Genomic DNA, 21255 nt, shown 5'->3' with positions numbered 1-21255 from the left:
GGAGTCGCTGAGTAGTATTCACGGTCATGCACCACGCCATATTTGACCCAAAACCAGAGCAGAAAAGATGAAAATACACCTGATGGTAGTTTGGAATGGCAGTGTTTGCTTTCATATTCACTTCATTAAGGCTTGGATTTTAAACATGGCTGAGGAAAAATGTGGCCTCATGAGCTCAGTCAAGAGCTCAGCGTTGACACTATGTTGTATCACAGTTCCCTGTTCATGCAACACATTGCGAGGACCACACTGAAAAAAGCCTGTGAGAATTAGGCCTAAGCGGGGGCTGTAACGGGGTGGCGACACAAACCAAGGAAAGTTAGGTATGGTTAGAGCCATGGAGGCTTCACAGGAGCAATTCAATTATGTACCGTACTGTAGCGGAAAACGGCGACAAGCCGATATCTTGTACCGCGGCTGGCGCCCGTGAAGGAGCAGAAGTCAGCAGAGATCCGGTGACGATGGTAACCAAGCGGTTTTCACTCACCGCCGTTATCAGACGACTGACCAGAAGCAGACGAGACGCTAGGTGGCGGGGCGGATTGCACAAAATGGTGATTTTTTTACTCCATTTTGGCGCTGGTGGAGTATTTGGCACAATTAACTCCCTTTCTAGACTGGAGTAAATGCTGGTAAACCCTCATTTTTACTCCCTTATTCCCTCATGGGAGTAAAATGGAGGACAGTCCACCTTTTTACTCCCCACTCATGGAGTAAATGTTTTCACAAATGGAGTAAAAAGGGTGGCCGCCACCATTTTTACTCCCTTTTGGGTATATTTTTGTTTACAGTGTACTGCTTCGCCAATCTTCCCGCTGCCTTGGTCGCTTTGATATCCTGCAGGCTAAATAATTTGCACTCTGCTGTGCATCAGATAATTACTAAATATTTAATCATACTATCACCACAGCGTGGTTTGAAAGTACCTGAAAGTAATTTTTTCCCCACCAATGTGAGTCATGATGAATGTACTACTCCCCCCCCCCTTATGTAATACCCCCTCCCAGGGGCCTTTAAGGGTCAAATAAATGATGATGACGATGATGATTTCACTTCGTATTTCTTGAACTACCGCTCTAAAAATAGTTGCCCGCCATTCTGTATGAGCCCTTGTTTGACGAACCACAGCTGCGCAAAGTTGCTTACTCTTCACTTCATCATCGCTTACAGAACATAAAGAAGGGCAGACGAATAAAACGTTCTACATTATACACCCAGGCTTACATTGCTATATTTATTATTTCAATGTGTGCAATACATATGCTTTGAGTTCACCGGTAAAGCAAAAGTCATCTCAAGCGCTTCATAGTGACGGATGGTGAAGAGCAATCCGAGTTGCGTTACAATGTTCAGCCCTGAAGGCATCGAATTTATATAGAACAAAACCTCTAAGCTTCTACCATTTGCAAAGAATCAACCACAATGACTTCGACTTGCTTCTGGAAATTTGTTGTTCTAGTGGGCGGTGAGCTTTTTCTGATTCTTTCTTCAAAGAGAAAACTGGGTTTGATCATGTATATCGGACTGATGACCGCACTGTATTATAGTTTCCTTTCGCTGTGGCAGTTTTCAAACCACAGCAGAGAATTTTAAAACAAAGACAGGACTGTGGTTAACGAGGAGACGGCAACGGCTTACTCCTCTGCACTGAGGGAGAGACAATAGGAAATATAAACGGGAATCAGGAAAGATAGGGGAGAATAGAAGTGATGTAAAGATTTCCATATGGTAGGGTCAGCCTAATCACAGGCACAACAAACTCAAGGAGCGGAACTATGCCTAAAAGGATTTCCGAGCTGACGATCCCTGCAGCCACTGCCCCAGCTCTTCATATAGCCAGCAGCCTAGAATCAGAATCAGGACGTACTAGTGCACAGCTCAGTGTTTATCTTTTAGCAATAATTTTGCGTCGTGAACGCTGAATATGTCCTATTTAATCGTCACGCCTGCAACTAGCGCATGCAGGAATATGAGCAATAATGACAAGAAAGGAGAATTGGGTTGCGAACGCCACTTCAAGTCCGCAGTGACTGAGCGAAGTGGCTTCTTGTCGCGGTAACCAAGATGAAAGCCAGAGCTGTCACTTCTTTGGGCTCCAGCCCACGAGTCGCTCAGCGGAAACGCCCAGGCGCGCACACTCGCCCGAGATCTCAGCTGCCGAGCAGAGCGTATGATCAGCCTCCCTGCTTCCTCTGACACTGATATCTCATGCGCTTCTCTACTCACCACTTACACGGACATACCCCAGCACTACCGGCTCGAAAGATGTCTCTATCCTTCCGCACACCGTGATCTAACAAGACGCGAGGCCGTCCAATGGCGCTAACTACAAACTGGCAGTTTTCCAAACCCCCCCTCATACAGCAGGATCTTTCCGCAACAGATAGACCCCATGTGCAAACACTGTTCAACTCCAGCCTCTCTCATACACATGGTGTGGACTTGTACACATTACAACACAAACAACTCAAACACCCCAGAGACGTGGGAGTCTCTCCTGCGTACTTCCGAGCCGGCAGAACAACGCCTGCTTATCCAGCGCGCGGTGGAGGCCGCGACATCCCAAGGGATCCCCGCCGACCTCCTCTAAGCCAGCGTAACCGGTCCTTGGACTGGTCCCCTGTTTTTGGGAGTAATAAAAGAGATCGCCACCACCACCGGTAAGAATTCAGGAAATATAAACGTCATTTTGTAAACTAGTCCATATTTATGAGGCAAGCGTGATCTCCTGCCCATGCGTCCGAAGCCTACTCGCAGCGTCTGCTCTCTAAACTGCTTCGATTCCCAAACACCGTCCTTAATGACAGATCGGGCCGTCTCGTCTATGTTGTAATTTCTTGTGATGCCGCGATTTGCTGGTTGCCCCTGGCAGACCACTTCATGCCCTTCATCGATGACATAGTAAACTAGCGCTCAGATTTCTGTGACAACTTGCTCATGGTTTCCGCAATGATAAGCAACTAGTAAGCTTCTAGGACCGAATTTCTGCATGAGGAAATAGACTATGGCTGAAGGCATTCATGACTGGTATACAGACAGCGGCACGAAGAAGTAGTTCTGCACTCGACGAAAGAAGTCTTAAGATGTTTTAACCTTATGCATTATGCATGTCAATGCGGGCATGACCACTGAGCTCGAGGAACAGGCAAAGTTCACTGGACCATCTGCGTGGACGGGAAGTCGATGTCTGAGCTTGTCACGAAAATATCCGAGAGATTAATTTCAATGGTGACTACGGCAAATCTGATTTCTACCTGATACCAAGTGAATAAAGAAGCTCATGAGGTCGATGCAGTGAACAGGATCGTCTTGGGTCGACTGCAACCTTGTTGGTAGAAAGAAATAATAACCGTCAATGTCTTTGGAAACGATGAAAGTGGCCTAGAAAAAGGAACGCTTGCAAAATGGTGGCAAGAGGTGAAGGGTAGAATATATGCTTTCGGGGTGTAAACCACAATGTTAGTAGAGATGAGATATTCCGCCGTGATAATGAAAATGTTTTCCACCATTGATGGCACATTTCCTCAACCATAAACACATCCAGAGGTCTTGAGCATGAGCTAGTATACGTTATAAAACTTGTTTGGACCTGGTGTTTATCTTTCCAAGTACAGGGAGGCTGTAGCGCATGAACACAAACAATGGTGCATTACACAGCCGTATCGCTTACAGCATACATCTATTCTGCGACTTTGCCCCGATAAATAACAAATGTGTGCAATCATTGTTAGCCTCTTTTTCACGTGCGAGATACGGGGATTAAAGAACATCTTTCCAACAACAATAACTCAAAGAGAGAAACAGCTTCCTTCGGAGGGGATACAAGGTGTCTCAGTTTAATACAGCAAGCCTTGAAAGAGACGGAGTGTCCTCGGTAAGTGAAATAACTTAGTGCTGTTGAGAATCCCGTTGAGAGTCGTGTGGCCTCTTCTGGGGTTCTTACTTGGTTTCGCAAAGTTAGTAGTTAGTTGGGATTGATAAGCTAACTTTTTAAATTGTTTATTGTTTTATTGGTGCTTAAGGTCCCAAAGCGACTCAGGCTATGAGGGACGCCGTAGTGAAGGGCTCCGGAAATTTCGACCATCTGGGGTTCTTTAACGTGCACTGATATGTTCTTTAGCTACCTTCATTCGAAAACATCAAATCACCTAAAAAACAGCCAGCTTCAACTTTGGCATTTTCACTTTTTTCCCGAAGGCAATATTAAGAATTTAAACAGTAATTCTTAACTAATCATAACTAGCTAGCTTTGCAGAAGGCAAAAAAGACTGCAGACTACGCCACACGCCTCTGAACAGTACTGAGTTTCAGGGGCCTTGGGCAATCAGTCTTTTTTAAAAACTAAGAGATATTTAGCTGAGACGCCGGGTATACAGGGCTCACTATGATATCATCTTGAATGCCAAGGCAACAACAGTACCCTTATCCGTAGATATCACTGATATGACGCGCGTACGAACACGTATCAAATTGGTTTGGTTCTTTTTTTCTTACGTCATCTAGCAGGCAGTCTACACATACTTATTCGTCTGCAAAAATAAAGCAGTCCTACGTTTACCCTCGAACCGGTTCCGTCACTATGCTCGCCGCTACAACAATCACCAGGCTTTCAATTCGGAGATAACAGGCTCAAGAGCGTTGGGATGAGCACTCCATCCTGTGGGACACGATGCTGAGTGTAACGTGAGGTGTTCATCCGCCTTCGGTTTGCACAAAGCGCCATAGGTCGCAAGAACAACAGGGAATTCAGCGGAACAAGCAACTACCCAGTTTGGCAGATTTTAAGAAGTTGAAAATTGCCTGACGGGTTACGTCGTCAGATGCGCCATTGATATCCAGGGACAACGCCGTTTTCAGCTGCATCCAATGTTTGGTGTTGAAAGTATATTAGGACGTCAACCACATTGTAGGTGGACGTCTGGCGGGGTCGAAATGTCTACATAGCATCTCGGTACATTTGGCAACGCTCCATGTTCTATTACATGTGACTAAGCATCATTTTTTCCATGACTATCCACGCAGAAGCGGGAGAATTTGCATGGTACGATGTAGGTAGTGTTGCAACTTGCCAGATTTTAGGAATGGACGCAGACGGAACCTCACCCTCACTCCATGACTTTCAATAATGGTCCAAGAAAGTACCCCGAGCCTCTTCGACAAAGTTTGTCAAAACAGCATACATCACATCGTGGAATCCCTGTGATGACAACCGTCTCCAAGTAGAGCGGCAAATATCGCTGCATGTCAGCTTTTGATGCGGGCTTTAACTGGAGCTATAACCCTAGCGCGAAGTAAGCGGTTACTTCGATTTACCGCGTCTTTTTTAAAGTGCGAGAGATTTGAATAGGTGGTGCTACTAATGATATGCTCCAAGTCCACACATGACAATATAGATGCGCGACAAAGGCTTCAGGGGATCAAGCGATTTATAAAATTACTTCCTGGCCTACAAGCTTTAAATTCAGCGCGTTATTTTCTTCTGCATATGCCTTCAGTCTTTCGGTTCGTGAAGCGGTTTTGCGCAGCTGCATCTGCGCTCTTCCCGCTGTCCAAGTGGTCGGAGACGCCGTAATTTCACATTTAATTGTTCGTATTCCGTTGAAAAAGCATGGCGCGTTTTCATAGTCCCCTTAATTTTTCCTTCAAGGCCTGTTAAGGACCCTCCCCTGCATGAGTATTCCATAAGAGATTTAAACAGTCCCCAGCACGAACACCAAAACAAGAACTGAACGCGGCTCCGTGACCTGAAGTGGTTCTTTGCGCGACGTGCAGAACACATAAAGGATATTATCTATACGCAACAAGCAGATTAAACAAAGACTGCAAGCGCCGGTTCCTTACTGAGCAGTCTGGAACGTGCAAATAAAAGCCTGAAAATTTTTGTTCACCTAACGAGAAGTGAAAATCAAGGTGCAGATAACGTTCTTGACACCTCAAACATATTGTTGCCGGTACAAATCCCCTGAGCTGAAGTTATGGAATTGAGGAACTTTTTTAACTCATTTCCGCACAAACAAAACGCTGCAAGAATGCCTAACTTGGCGGAAGTCAGTAGAGCCGACAGGAGAATCTACATCAGAAGTCCAATTATTACAGTCCTTACCAAACTTTTATAGCCGAAAGGCTGTGCTGCAGAAGAAATGAAGGCAAGTCTTAGCGCAGTACTTGTCTCTGACACACGTGTGTGCTTATGAGGATAAATTTGCTCCTCAGAGCACCGCTCTACAGCTCTGAAAGGCCTCCTCAAGGCTGTCAATGCAGCTCTATATTGTTCCGCAGTTGCCCCTTTGATGAGTAGCCCTGAAGCGCCTTTGTTTTGCCAGTTCTGTATTTTTGTTTCCAACTATATGGCACAGTATGAATACCTTTGAGCATTCGCTGCTGCATACTGCCGCAAACCTGAAGATGTTCGATTTTTCATGTACGATGCTCTTTTTCTGAGGCTCCATTCGTAATGATCGGATAAAAAGTAAATAAACAAAAGAGTGCCCTGCATGCACCCCCTATGGCGCAACAAGCATTCTAGACTGATATAGTTCAAGATTTACGAAGAATAAAATGAAAAGGTTTCTCGGCCAGCATCGTAGAGTGGCAGTTGTAGTAGTCCCTATGGCGATACCGGCTGGAGTTCGCACGCAACAACTCGATGCTCACGTTCGTACTATCGATGTGGGCTAAGCAGTGGCATAGTTTGAGCAGTTTGTACATTACAGGATAGCAAAGAGAACTCAAAAGCCCAACGAGAATGCACTTATCACACTGCAATTTTTTATGTCATCTTCTGAGCGCCTTTCTTATCCTGTAATAAGCAAATACTGTGCCGGTCTTCTTGTGTCGCTGACTTTTGAGCGCTTTTGCAATCCCTGGAACAACGTCATGATCTAGGGAAGACTCTTATGATCATTGCACGTTTTCGAAGAGACATGTCTGCCAAAAAAAAGCAAAAGTTTGCGATTTGACTGATAATCCTATAGATATTATTCCCATGCGTGAGTATACAGTCATGGGATTGTAACTCAAAGCAAAATGCCGATCAAAGTTCACATTTTAGTCTTCTTCATTTTTTTTTAGGTTTACAAGCAACAATTTGTGAAGCAACAGGTGAAAATGCAGCATATTCTTTTACCATTTCTAACTTTTATACTTCTTCAAACCTTTTATTTTTTACTATCACGTTGTGAACGTGAAATTATTCCACCTAATCTCGAAAGTTCAGATACTTCTGTTGCACTTGACAGACACCATATAACGCGGTACTTGACAAGGTCGAAGATATGCATTTCTTTTTTTTTTATTATTCATACTGTCAGCTGCTGCCAAGACAGGAGTTGAGATCCTTGAAATAAACAAGAACTAGATGCAGTACATCAGCAGATCACTGCCTTAGGAGAAATACAAAACAATACAACAATACAAATTTATAGGAAAGACAAAATGACATGTGATATGGGTCAAAAACATACCAGTCAAACCAGTCACAAATACTTCATGAGGGCGTTTTCAAAAGCCTTTAAATCCGAACATTGAATCACTTCTTTTGGTAATTTGTTCCATTCGTCAATAGTGCGAACCAGAAAAGAGTATTTGAAGGAATCTGTTCTAAAATCCAGAGGTGTGATATGTTTGGAGTGTTTTGTTCTGCTGCCAGAAGCATTCAGTGGTTTGATGTATCGGTCTAGATTGACCTTATAGCTACCTGTCAGCACATGAAAAAAGAATATCAGTCTGTTAAGCTGCATTTTCTGCTTCACAGTTGTCAGCCCGGCCCTGTTTCTAAGTTCAGACACTGATTGGGTTCTAGAGTACGAGTTAAAAATAAATCTTAGAGCTTTGTTTTGTACCCGTTCACATTTCAATATGTTTTGTTTAGTATACGGCTCCCAAACATGACTAGCGTAAGTCAGCACTGGAAGCACAGCTATCTTGTAAGCAAGTAGTTTTACCTCTACAGTGGCATCATGAAGTTTTCTTCGCAATAACCAGAGCTTCCGCGTGGCCTTATTGCAAACATTGTCAATGTGCGTTGTCCAGTTTAGGTCATGTTTAAGGTGAACTCCTAAGTATTTGACATCGGTTACTTGAGTTAATGCTGTACCATTGATACTGTAAGTGAAGGTTAAAGGGTCTCTTTTGCGTGTCATGCACATAAAAGATGTTTTCGTTGCATTCAGTTCCATTTGCCACTCGTCACACCAGGAACTAATTTTCTCCAAATGGTTGCTAAGTTCTTGCTGGTCAGAAGAGGAATATATTTTTGAATACACAATGGTATCATCTGCATAATGTTTCATCACAACTTGTGGGGAAAAACCTGTACTCATGTCACTGATATATATTGAAAACAGTAAAGGCCCTATTACCGATCCTTGCGGCACACCTGATCGAACTGATTTTTTAGAACTATGAGTAGAGTTTAATGAAACAAATTGCTCCCTTTGTGATAGGTATGCCTCTATCCATTTCACTAGCTGATTGTTGCCGAGGGTAAAGGACAGTTTTATAAGCAGCTTTCTATGCGATATTCTATCGAAAGCTTTCCGGAAGTCAATAAAAACTATATCGATTTGCCCCTTTCCATCAATAAATTCACCAATCTCATGTACAAGCTCAGTCAGAATTGTGGATGTTGAGTACCCTCGTCGAAAACCGTGCTGATTGATCCCCAGAATGCCGTTTTCCTCCACAAATTTCATCATGTGGTTGGTCAAAATATGCTCCAGCGTTTTGCAAAATGTACTGGTCAGGGAAATTGGTCGGTAATTCATGACATCATCTTTGGGACCTTGTTTATGAATTGGTATTACCTTAGCCAGTTTCCAGTCATTAGGTACTTGACCAGATTCAAGGGATTTCTGGAAAACATCTGCGAGGTAAAATGAACACCACTCTGCATACCGCTTTAAATAAGCATTAGGAATTTCATCAGGACCTGGGGATTTTTTTTCGTCCAGTTTGAGAAGTAGATTGAAAATGCCGGTATGACTTACTTTAAGCTCAGGTAAAGGTTGTATATCAAGAGATTCCGTTTGGGGCGTAGTACCGTCATCCAAAGTAAAAACTGATTCAAAGTATTCATTTACGAGGCATGCCATTTCAGTCCTATCAGTGATAGTTCTATCTTTGCTTGTCAAAAATTCAATGCCAGATTTTGGCTTTGAAACAAATCTCCAAAATTTTCCAGGAGCCGTTTTGATAAAACTAGTTAGTGTTTGACTCATATAAAGGTGCTTTGCTTGGATAATTTCCATTTTCAACTCCTGAGAGAGTACATTAATACACTCGCGAGTTGTTTTAGAGGTGGATTTTTTTTAGCCCTGAGACGTTTCAAAAGGCGCTTTTTATGAATAATCGTTCGTGTAATCCATGGGTTTCTTTTGTTGACTTTTTTAGTGCGCATGGGAACAAATCGCTTTATCGAGTCAAACACCACTGTTTTAAACCTCTCCCACGCATCGTTTACAGACGTAAGTTCTAGAGATATATAACGAGTGAAGTCATCATACCCTAGTTCCAGGCTATCTAATATTGCGACATCATCAGCTTTATAGAGAGGCCGCCGCGGTGGCTCAGTGGCTATGGTGCTCGGCTGCTGGCCCGAAAGACGCGGGTTCGATCCCGGCCGCGGCGGCTGAATTTCTTTGGAGGAGAAATTCGAGGCCCGTGTACTGTGCGATGTCAGTGCACGTTAAAGAACCCCAGGTGGTCGAAATTTCCGGAGCCCTTCACTACGGCGTCTCTCATAGCCTTAGTCGCTTTGGGACGTTAAACCCCATAAACCAACCAACCATCAGCTTTATAGAAGTCCGGGATGGTCAAGGTTCTATTGTTTTTAACGGTGCAGTATTTAGTGGATATGCGAGTAATCACCATCTTGTGATCAGAGAACCCTTCTAAGACTTCATACCAATAATTTAGCTGCGAAACAGACTTATTTAAAAAGACAAGGTCAAGTAGCGACTCTCCCGATTCGTGGGTTCGCGTGGGTGTGCTCACAATTTGCGTTAAATCTAGGGAGAAGGCAATATCTAGAAGAGCGCGAGAAGTTGCCTGTTCATTCTGACCTTCTTTAAGGTTTGTCCAGTCAATAAGTGGTAGATTAAAATCCCCAGCCATTATCATCTTGCATTTACTGTGACCAAACTTGTCAGCTAAGAAATCATTGAGTAAAATCATGTATTCTTCGGTGGTTCCTGGAGGACGATATACTGCGACAACTACAATTAACAAACCACCAATTTCCATGGAACACACGACACACTCCAAATCAGGCGGGGAAGCAATTTCTGTACAAACAATTGAAGTTTTATATATAATAGCAACTCCTCCTCCTCCTCGAGATCCACGGTCTTTGCGATACGCTGCATAATTAGTAAAGTGTATTCAGGAAAAAAAAATTGGTTAAGAAACGGTGTAAACACGTTAATTACAAGAAATTCTGCGGCGAAATTTCTGTTAAAGATGAGGTGCGATATGAAGCAGCCGCAACGAGACTTGCGCTGCCGGGCTCGGGCTAGGCGTTATAATGTCAACTTCCAGCAGCAGTGCAATAACTCTGACAAAAGGCTCCTTCCCCGCTACTTTCCCTCATATAAACATGCTCTGTGTAATCATGCCCCCGGCTAAGAAGTAAAGCAAGCTTCTTCGCTCAAACCGCTTTCGAATCATTTTAGAGAAAGATTCTTCAGTTCAACGGCATGGTAATGCACTGCAGCATTGCGGCGCGATTCGCAGCGTACGACTTTGGTGAGCTTTTTCTTGCTAGGTGAGTTCAAGTCCTAAGGTGTAAAACTTGGTGGCTTACCTCCCAGAGCATTCCACTTGTCTAATTACTTTTGTGCAGACACATGCAGCAGTGCTCTCGGCGAACAAATTGAAACTGGCGCTAAACAACGGTTTTCAAAGTTTCTTGTTGTTTTCGAGTGTTTAAATTTTATGGTTAATCCGAGGACGCTAACGAAAAACATCGATCGCAAGCCTGTCACGAAAACTCTAAATTTTAGAGGCCGTAGAGTTCTAGGTATAGCAGCGCAGTGAGATTGGTTTTCTGCACATAAAGGATGTTTGATCAAGACTCACCGTAACTATTTAAATATATTTTTCGCTTTGAACAAAACAAGTCCTTTGCATCAATGCCAGTGATAGCGTACGTCAAAGAGCACTTGAATCAAGTCAACTTGTTAGATGGTTCACGTAAATGCTAATTGTTAACTGATTGAACACAACATTTCAGCTCCAGCTGGCCATCAGAGATTTATACCTGACTGTCGACAACAGCCATATCAGTTTCTGAACTTATAAAGTCGATTTTTGTTAACAGCGGTGGCCCAACAAATTCTCGCTCTCTTGGCGCATCTTGCCCGAAACACGAGGCCGGTTGGTGTTCCCAGTTGTGCTACGATCAAGCGTTTCTGTGCGCAGCACTTGTCGTGTGAATTTACGAGTCGAAGGTGTTCCGAAAGGCTGGGCAGCGAATCCTGGCCCAGCTAGTCGTGCGAAGGGCGCGTGACGCGTATACGCTCCGGAGAGCATGGCTGCGCACGCCCAGAAGCCGCGTGGTTTCTGTTTGGTGCACCACCAGAGGAAAAAGCCATATACAGAGTCGCAAAATATGACAGAGCCAGTCCCAGGACAGGACAAAACTTTTTGTCACCCTGTCTTTACGAGAGCTTTTTTCTGTAATATTGCGAAGTTGTCAGCTGTCGCGACAGAACGGGCTCTGCCGTAACGATAGGAGACTGCACAGTACTAGAGATAATTTTGTTAACACTACAAGAATTTCTGTCTTCAGGCCCCAAAATAAGTGAGGAAAATTTGTTGCGAGAACAAAAAAATTGTTTTTTGATAGTCGGGCATACATCACATACTGCGAGACGTTTGCAAAGGCGCTGGTATTGCACAGTAAAATTCCCAAGTCACATCGACCGACGTTAGTTTGTGCGTTCCCAGTAAGCGGCAGCTTGTAAAAGTAAAGGGTGTTTACTTATCACTTTAGAGAGAACCATTATACAAGTCGGTATCTGGCCTCGTTTCTGCATTCCAGACTCGTTACATTGTAAACCTGTCCTCATGAAGACAAGCTACCAACAGGTTGGTAACACTAAACCACTACTTTTTGCGTGCATGCTTTTCAGCCCAGGCTGAAACTCATTCGAAATGGCACCGATGCCATGCATCTAGCAGTTGGCTGTGTATGTGATCTCTGATATGAACGCAACAGAAAATCTCCATTCCGACCATGCTGCCAGCCTCCTTTTCTTTCTCTTCTTCCCACTCTTTATTCCCTCCCCGCTGCTCTGCTTTCTCTCTGGTTCATTTAATCCTTTTATTTTTTCTTTCGATTTAGACTAATGTGTGTGTCTCAATTATATTGTTTATTTATTTCAAATTCCCTTCCAATTTTTCGCACATCTGACCGCGGCGAAGAACTTTTCATTTTTCCTATTCTTTCTCACAAAGAGAGAAAGGAATTTTAATGAGGGAAAGGTGGAGAGGTCGGCCGGTGGTAACATGGCCCTGGCCTGCTACTCCACACTTTCTATTATAGCGTGCTTTCTCACAACCACGCTATAATTACTAACCATATCACTTGGTCTTTACCCTATTTGACAGACAATTGTCTAAACCACCCACCATTTGAAAAGTTATTCCCACTTTTCGATTGTCTGCCAGACGCAATGAACGCAGCGATAGAAATCCTTTTTCACCCCAGTTGGAGGGCCTGCTCATATGCGCACAGCCTGCAAAATAGGCTCAGTTGACCTCTCATGGAGAATACTCGTCGTCTAGCAAGTTAATATAACACTGACGTATTTTGGCAATTAAGAATATGCTCTCGTAATCATGGAGCGCCGAAGTCATTAGACACTGTTTTACCGGGCTTAGCACTACTACTATAATTCAATTTAGCACTACTGATTTTGCCCCTTCTACTAAAATCAACACTACAACGATGACCGCACTAAAAGAGAGCCAAACGTTTGCAAAAAAGTTAGGAAAGGTTGGCCTGTGCCTTATTTGTGTAACCTGTTAATTTAGCACAGTTTTGAGGAAAGTTTAGAAAGTTCGTAATGGGCGACGACTACATGCAATAGACGGTGAATCCATATCAACACCGGCTGACTGCTTACAAACATGCTCAAAATCGGATCTTTAATTTCGCACTGCGTAAAAAGCTCAGCATACTTTGTATGACTTGGCGACAGTTCATTTGCTAGCCTAAAATGTCATCCTCAGCGAGTGGCTGCCGCTGGGCGCCAGGACGGTGACAGCATGTCCTGTAAACGCGATTATTTTCAGTCAGCGAACTATTTGATTCACTCATATAAAACAGCGCAATCTTTACAGTAGTTACAACGCAGTAAATGCACGCAATGAACGAAAAAAAATACCTGACGTGTATGACGCCGACAGCTCTGCAAAACATACTTGATAAACCTATTCGAGACAAAAAAAAAGGTAAGTCAACGTCTCTCACAACTACTGCAACAACAAATGTTAAAGAGATTTAGGATCACGGATTGCGCAAGAAGGCTCGTAATTATGTTGAAGAATAATGTAAATGATTAATTTTTTAACCAATTCGAAGCTAACGTGGATAACCCCGCCGTGGTTACTGTGGCAAATTTCGACGCTACATCAGAGTTTCCTTTGCAAATACTTGTTTGCAGATTCAAGTTGGATGCTTGCACATCTGTTCTTATAGAGAAAGAACAGTAGTGGTCTCACAAGACAACAAGGAGTGTATTGTAAGTTGATTTATATGTAAATATGTGTAGGATTAAAACACAATGTTAATTCTTGCTAAAGACTTGCCTTATTAGAACACATCAATTTTTTTTCTCCTACTCTTCCTGTAAGGCTAATTATAGAAGGGTTCACATATGCATGCGACAGTAAATCGGCCAATAAAGCAGAACACGGTCTTAGCAAAGAAAAGGTGTCACAGGTTGCTCCGAACAATACAGAAATTCTTAAAAATTTAGCGCAACACACAAACAAAACACGAGAAAGAAAGACAGGACAACGCGTTGTCCTGTCTTTCTTTATCGTGTTTGTGTTTGTGTGTTGCGCTAATTTTTTCAGAAACTATGCACCAACTCGCCCAGCAACAAGTTTTACTTGAGTACCAATATAGAAATCTTATTTTTCCGCACTTATTCCCAATATTATTTCTCATAGGCACAAGGTGAATGCAAAGGCAGCCGCAAAATAAAAAAAAACATGGTCACGAAACATCACACGGCCACAAGGAAATGAGATATGATGCAGGATCTCTGGCGAAGGCTCAATGTCGCACACTGGTGGTTCAACAGGATTTTTGGAACATCCTCCAATGCCGATACACGGTCTTTCCACTAAATATCACGTTGGCTTTGCATATGACCTCGAGCGCTACGGCCAAAATTGAAAACATCAGCTGCTGTTCACGGCTCGTATAGTATCGAAGGACGTAAATAAATAGATCAGCTCCGCATCGAGCTTTACAGAAAGCATCGAGGAACAGTAACACTCCTCCACCATTTCATGTGCGGTACAACTTCAGGTGAGATCTGTAGGTTTCACCTTATGCACAGGCGTGTACCGGTGCCAGTGCAGGTAAATTCCGCATGACACACAGCAAACAAGCTGCGGTAAAAGTTCACAGGTTGCAGCACTCTGAACAGGAACTTCATTGCTCTTGCTGAAGATGACTACAAATGATCCCACCACCACATACACATAGCTCAGGCCCATATATAGGTAACATTACTAAATAATGCGCTTTTAAACGGGAACACATTTTCATCTTACTGACCATAAGCATACAGCATGCTTGGTTATCCCTGGTGCCAGATGCGTAGCTGCTTAGAGTGTCAGTTACTTGGTTACTAGACCTACCATGGTGACTTAAGGGCTTGGCATTCGGCCACTGAGCCCAACGCTGCGAGATCGAATCCTTACCCTGGCCGCTACACTTTATGGAGCGGAATAGCAAAGTTGCCCTTGTACCGCGCGACAGTGCTAAATCAGGTGCTTGATAATAATGTGGAGCGCTTCTTTAAGGGGTCTCTCATGCCTATCTCTAGTTTGGGACGTTAAACCCCGCACGTACCTAGCACACTCATTAACCAACCTCGCCAACTTGACCACATAGCTGGTGACTGGTTCAGATTATTTGATACATGTGTATGTTAGTTGGATTCCTAGAGCAAGGACAACTGCGTCTGACGTTTTCAATTTCGACACAATACAGCAACATACAAGCACATCGGCCGTGGGAAAATACGTCGGAAACTGCAAATAAGGTCCCTGATAAAGGCACGTATGCAAATCGTCGCTGAGTGGGCAAGTCCGTAGCCTCAAAAGCACAGATCAAACAGTCTTAAGAAGACTGGGTTCATGTGTATAAAATGTCCCCAAAGTGTTCAAGCGAAAAGCGCGACGGACTCGCGGATTTTACTCAAAAAATAATGGAAAAGCAAGAGTCAACATTTACTTGGTTGTCTCCGCAGACGTCCGCCATTTTCGTCTTGGTACCTCAGCGAGCACATCTAGGACGAGCGTACAATTAAGTACTAATGCGCATTCATATCTACCAAAGGTAATGCATTTAAAGATCAGATTCGTTGTATCTCTTGAAACCAGCTTTGGCCGCTGAAATGGCGGATGTATATTACGTCATGCATATCCGGCTGCAATTGCTTCGAACGTGCTGAATTTTTTTACCGCAGAATTAAGAAAACATCATTCCATGTTCAAACAACTTGTTTTCGATTCACTAAAATGGTGCTCTCATATCCGGCGGCCTTACAAGCTCGCTGACACACACTGTGATGCTGCAGCCAACTAGGGACCTCCGCCTAGTGCTTGTAAAGATCGGTCCCTTACGGGCTGATCCAAACATACCTCCTGTTCCTTCCAAATAAATGTCTTCACCACCACCACCACCCGCTAATCTAAGAAGAAAATATTTGGGCAAAAAGTATGTGAAGCGGCAACAGACGGACATTTGTCCGTGGTGCCATGAAAAGCCTACACTGTATCACATAACATGGGCTTGTCAAAAAGTCGACGTCGTCCCAGTTATACGAAACCCAAGTGCGGAGCAATGAGAGGGTCTGCTCTCCAGCGACTGCCGCGATGACCAGATCGGTTTGATAAGGCGAGCTCAGCTGACGGCAGCATCCAGCGGAGCCCTGGAATAGGGGCAACCCACCGTTGCGGATAGACTCATCTGACCGCATAAAAGCACTTGTGCTAGAGCTAAATAAAGTTATCCTATCCTATCCTATCAATTAAAGTAGCCTATGCAGTATTTTAAAAGCGCCTTGCGCTCGACATGGCTTGACTAATTTAGACTGCTAGCCATATACACTGGATGCAGACAAGATGAAAATGGAATTAGTGGTTCTCAAAGAGGCCTTCAGTCAAATGTAACTACAGACACGAATTTCTCTATTTCGGGATGTTACGCTTCAGGACGCCTGGAGTATGACGAACTTCGATTATATCTGCCCCGTCGGGCGCTGCAGTTGGGGTACATGCCGACAAACTGACGCTACTGTTAATTGCTGGTACAGGAGAGAAAACAAGCCTTCGGGCTGAACCCAGAAGCTTACGGCTTCTCAACCATTCATAGCCACTATAGTAGTCTCGTTTAGCAACCTGAACATCACTCAGATGGAGAGCAATAATAAATGGATCTCGAAGGTCACGGTGGTGTTTGCAATCTCAAAAAGGCTCTAAATTAATCTACCGACCAACACTCCCCGTTGGTCGACTTCCACCGTTTGCCAATGATGCGGGAACACTTGTGTGGCCCCTTTTCTGCGTGTACACCGCATCGGGACAAGGTAATCGAAAACAAAGTGGTGAGTGTGGCCAAGAGCCTCAAGCAAGAAGGCCACCAAAGCGGGGATTAAGGCTACGATCAGCGAAAAACATTAGTGCGATAGCTTAAACTGGCGAAGCAAATTACTGGGCACCACACGTACGTCGCAGTAATGCAGGCACACTACAACTGACGAGGCTTGTGGCCATTCTGGCAGCAAAACACAGATCAACGTTAGTACGCCGAAGCAATCAACGCGGGAATACTCCAAGCTAAACGTGACACAAATGATGAGGGTGCAGGCGTCACAGCCACTCACGCCGCAAAGCGCTCCCACACTGCTGGCGGCTCCAGGAACTTCTAGGCGGCTAGGCCGAGCTGCCGAAATCGCCATGCGGACGAGCTGCGCACCGCACGAATTCCCCGGTGCGCCGTCCGCACTCAGCTTGCGCTGCCGTAATCTATCCTCCACCGCGATCACACAAACGCTGGCCGAGCTACCGGTGAACTTGACGAGCATGCGCAATAGGGAACACGCTCGATGTCCTCGGCCACACCCTCGCAGCTGACCGACTGTATAAAAGACGCGTTCACCCACACAGGCATGCTGTGCTATCTTATCCTCGGAATCTCAAAGGAGCGTCAGAGCGTCGGTGTCAGTGAAAGGCGGAAGACCGAACAGACGCCGCGACGGACGTTTTTTTTGCGGTTACCACTCCCGTCCTGTGAGTACGAAATTTGTGCCCGTGGTTTTATGTTCAGTGCGAAATGTTTCGTTGGGAAATCTCGGTCCCGAGCAGACTACGGCTCCAAGTGTTCAGAAAAGGTTTAATTTCTTGTGAAGTACCGTACGCGTCAGCTGCTGTAAGCGACTTGCTTTTCGCGAGCTCCGTATTTCGAGAGTTCTGCTCAAATCGTGTGCCAAGAATATTTTTTACGAGGACAAAATTTACTGTAGCGGACTGCGGACGCCCCCTAGTCCTGTTCTTTTAGCTGCAGTGCGACGCGTCAAGCGCGGATAACGTGACCCACTCTACAAGCTGCCTACCTCTCTTGAAACCAGCCTTAGACAAAAAGAACTACACAATTTTTTTAAAAAATCCCATCTGGTGCTGCTCCATCCAGAGATCTTCGGAAGTAACGCAAACCCCGGCGCATTTTCGCAGCCTTGCCAAATACCTAAACAGCACTTTAATTCATCACCTCACATCGAGCACGCGGCGCACCCGACATTATCAGGAACTCGCGTGTATACAAGCCGTTGAAAGGCTTTCTGGGTTTTGTTCCCGTTTTTTGGCCTGCAGACATTTCGTGTACACTTGTTTTGCACAGAGGCTAAGAAACTGATTGGATGGCAAATGGGGCTGCGAATTTAAGATTACTTTTACCGTTTCTATTCCCGTGCCCAGTTCTGAGAACTAGTCGCAGATCGTCGGCGCATTCCTTCCTAGAAGATACTTCGCTAACTGATAGCTGCCACCACACTATACGCATCTAGTTTCAGCTAGGAAACAATATGCTAATTTGAGAAGCGCATTTATTGGCAAATAATTGGGCATTTTGCCCCAGTTCTTCCCGGGACTTGAGTTTTGCAAGCGGAATGCATTTCGCAAACAGCTCGAAATTAAGTCTGTAGGATCTGAGTTCATGCCTAGCGATAAAGATTCCATTAAGTATGTTTTCTCTTTCATTGATAGTTGTCGCCATTCGTCTGTCCAGCACCAACAAGCTCGCTGGCCATCCTTAAAATAATGCAATGGACTCGGAGCTGGACGAAACGCATTACAGCTATTACATCGACGAAGACGACAGCATCGCAATCAACGAAGAAAAGTTGAAGGCATCTGGCCTGAACTTCGTTCGACGTTATCGCACGAAGTGTCCTAGCGTTCCCTCGTCGACTGCTGCGACACCCGCAAAGAACTGCCTGAAACACTCTGCAGTCAGTTCCTTATTCTGCCCAGTAGCTACGTCCACACCACACCCCTCCAGAGTTCCAAGGCACGACAGCCCCGAGGCAGGTGCGCAGTTCATGAATCTCTCCCTAGATCGCAGCGCTGACGACGCACAAAAGCCTACCGGTGAGTTAGCTTCCCAAACATATGTAGCCACGCGTTTCTTGCAGATCCCTGAACTTGTGAAGAACAATGTTTTTCTCCGCAGATGGTATAGCGAATGTCACCCCAGAGCACGCAAGTGACGGTGTTCCATTTGGTGGCAACGGACCCGGGTTGTCGCCTTGTTCCAACACTGCAAAAACCGGTGTCAACCTGGCACCACCAGTCTTCAGCGGGATCCCCTGGTACAGCCTGAACCCCGATTCCTGCCGTTCCAGCTTCCAGGAGAGTTTTCATTCCGCTGTATCAACCATGACTACCCAACACAGCAGCACTCTCCTCGAGGACTTGACCCCAGTCATCGCGACTTATGAAGAACACTCAAGAAATAGTCAAGATTCGCTGTAGCTGCCTGTTCTCAGCATGTGCGCACAGTGTTGTAATGTAACATCACTGCATGCACCGCCATTTGTATACTGTGGGTTGTCTGGGCTTGACACGCGAAATGCAAGTCTCCAGTCTCTATTTTTTACCATTAGATTGACACCAATGGCCAGTGCATGCAGCGAATGTTACAGCGTTCAAACTTCTCGTTTTTAATTCCGTATTTTAATCGCGCCGACAGGGCCGGTGCAGATTTTATTTTCTTGACTTAAAGATTTCTTTCCTTAATTGAGGAGGCTATTCGCCAATGCATGCGTTTCATAACATTAACCTCACCTGTAACCCGCAAATAAACATCTTCGCAGAAAATGTAACGCTTGTTCTTTTTATTGTTCAAGCTTTATTCCGGCTGCCTGCGAAGCGCCGTTCACTCTTCGGAGCGATGCCATGCATGGCAAAACGTGCCTTCGCTCCTGTAGTTCGTATTTCACCAGGCTGCTGGGCATATAAGTCCGTGCTCCGCTAATAGTGAGATTTTCATTTCGTGATTTCAAGTAATTAGGCACTGCAAACGGCTTCACTGATGCGGCAGTGCTTTGCAAGCTTTAAATCTGCCCAGAAGTCATTAATGCACTGCTGTAGATCTGTTATTCCACACCTTTACAAACTGTAGCTGGTATGTAACCGTAGCTGGTTTGTAACCGTAGCATGAATCGGGTGCTGGTCTGGTGTCTGAAAATGAGCATCTGGCGTAATCTTGAACAGAAAGGCAACGCAGCATGAAACGCTATATATAGCCGAATATGATCAGGTTTTTTTTTAATAAAAGCGGCATAATTTGCAGTGGTACTTACCTGTGGATCGTAGACAATTCGTTGTGCTGAAAACAGGCGGCCGGGGATATTCTGCCCACTGATGTGCAGCTGAATGATGATGATGATGATGATGTCCTCGGGCTGAATGGCACATACCCACGGCGGGGGATTGGCCAGGGTGCATAGCGGATACAAACGCACTCATGTACAGGGAATGGAGTATAATTAAATGGGACGGCCGCCATCTCGTCGTCTTTTTCCTTCCGTCATCGCACGTGTGGTCTGCTGCGCTGGTTACCAAAAACACGTGGCAATAGCCGGTAAAAATAAAAAAACCACACGCTCTAAAACTTTGCGTCCTGAGCATGCCTCACCACCAGAACTTTTTTTTTTTGTTTTGCTGCTGTCAAACTCGTCTTTCGTTTCGAGATAAATGTAGAGCCAGCCGAGGTAGCCGCTCAGGCTGTGTTGTGTATCAGTCTCATCTTCGAAAAACGTAGCTCGAAAAAACAAGACACAGGTAAGGTGAAGACAGGACACGAGCGCTTTTCGAAGATGCAATTGCTCCGACTAGCCCAGTTTAGCTTACTTGTGTATCAGTCACATCTGTGCCAATGGCACCGATACAGCAAATGTTCAAAAATTTGTGACTGCGCAGATTTGCAGATAAATCGTGAATTTTGGATATCATTTACAGTACTCCGCGCATACGTAAATTAGTTAGATTTTTCAGTTTGATTCGAGCAGTTGCCGGCAGACCAACGCCGGCTTATCCAGCGCGCGGTGCAGGCCGCGACATCCCAAGGGATCCCCGCCGATCTCCTCTAAGCCAGCGCAACTGGTCCTTGGACTGGTCCCCGTTTTTGGGAGTAATTAAAGAGATGACCACCTCCACCACCGCTCTCACTGTGCTTATATTTTTGTCTCCCATGTATGCACGTTCTCCACCGTCCACACGAATTTAACCTTGTCCACTAGCGACCACAGAACATGCAAGACTGAGGGCGCAATCTCCCATCATGATCTGGAGGGTGAAAGCAACTTTCAGCTGCTGAGACACGCAAGGATGCCTTGCGCTCGTCAAGGTCCTTTCACCAGTGGCAACATCATCTTCCATCAGTGCATCTACCCACTAGACTCCTCTTTCTGCACACAGACTCCGCTAGAAGATGATTAGGTAAGGTGCTTT

General features: G+C 44.9%; 1 protein-coding gene across 1 annotated transcript; it reads left to right on the top strand.

Moving 5' to 3' along the window:
• Nucleotides 1-17440: 17440 nt before the first annotated feature.
• Nucleotides 17441-19603, top strand: LOC149335478 (uncharacterized). The gene is made up of 3 exons (XM_089553816.1): nt 17441-17535; nt 18508-18891; nt 18974-19603. The coding sequence occupies exons 2-3, from the start codon at nt 18567-18569 to the stop codon at nt 19273-19275; spliced, it is 627 nt and encodes a 208-aa protein (XP_089409942.1). The 5' UTR covers nt 17441-17535; nt 18508-18566; the 3' UTR covers nt 19276-19603.
• The last annotated feature ends 1652 nt before the right edge of the window (nt 19604-21255 follow it).

The sequence above is a fragment of the Amblyomma mixtum genome, chromosome 7 (assembly GCF_055824585.1).
Source record: "Amblyomma mixtum isolate Tamu chromosome 7, ASM5582458v1, whole genome shotgun sequence".
NCBI lineage: Eukaryota > Metazoa > Arthropoda > Arachnida > Ixodida > Ixodidae > Amblyomma > Amblyomma mixtum.
The sequence above is the reverse complement of the archived record's forward strand: the minus strand, read 5'-3'. Positions and strand labels throughout refer to the sequence as shown.

Coding starts and splice junctions, on each gene's coding strand:
- LOC149335478 (XM_089553816.1), top strand. CDS start 18,567: ATGGACTCGGAGCTGGACGAAACGCATTACAGCTATTACATCGACGAA. Junction 18,892..18,973: donor CGACGCACAAAAGCCTACCG/GTGAGTTAGCTT, acceptor TTTTCTCCGCAG/ATGGTATAGCGAATGTCACC.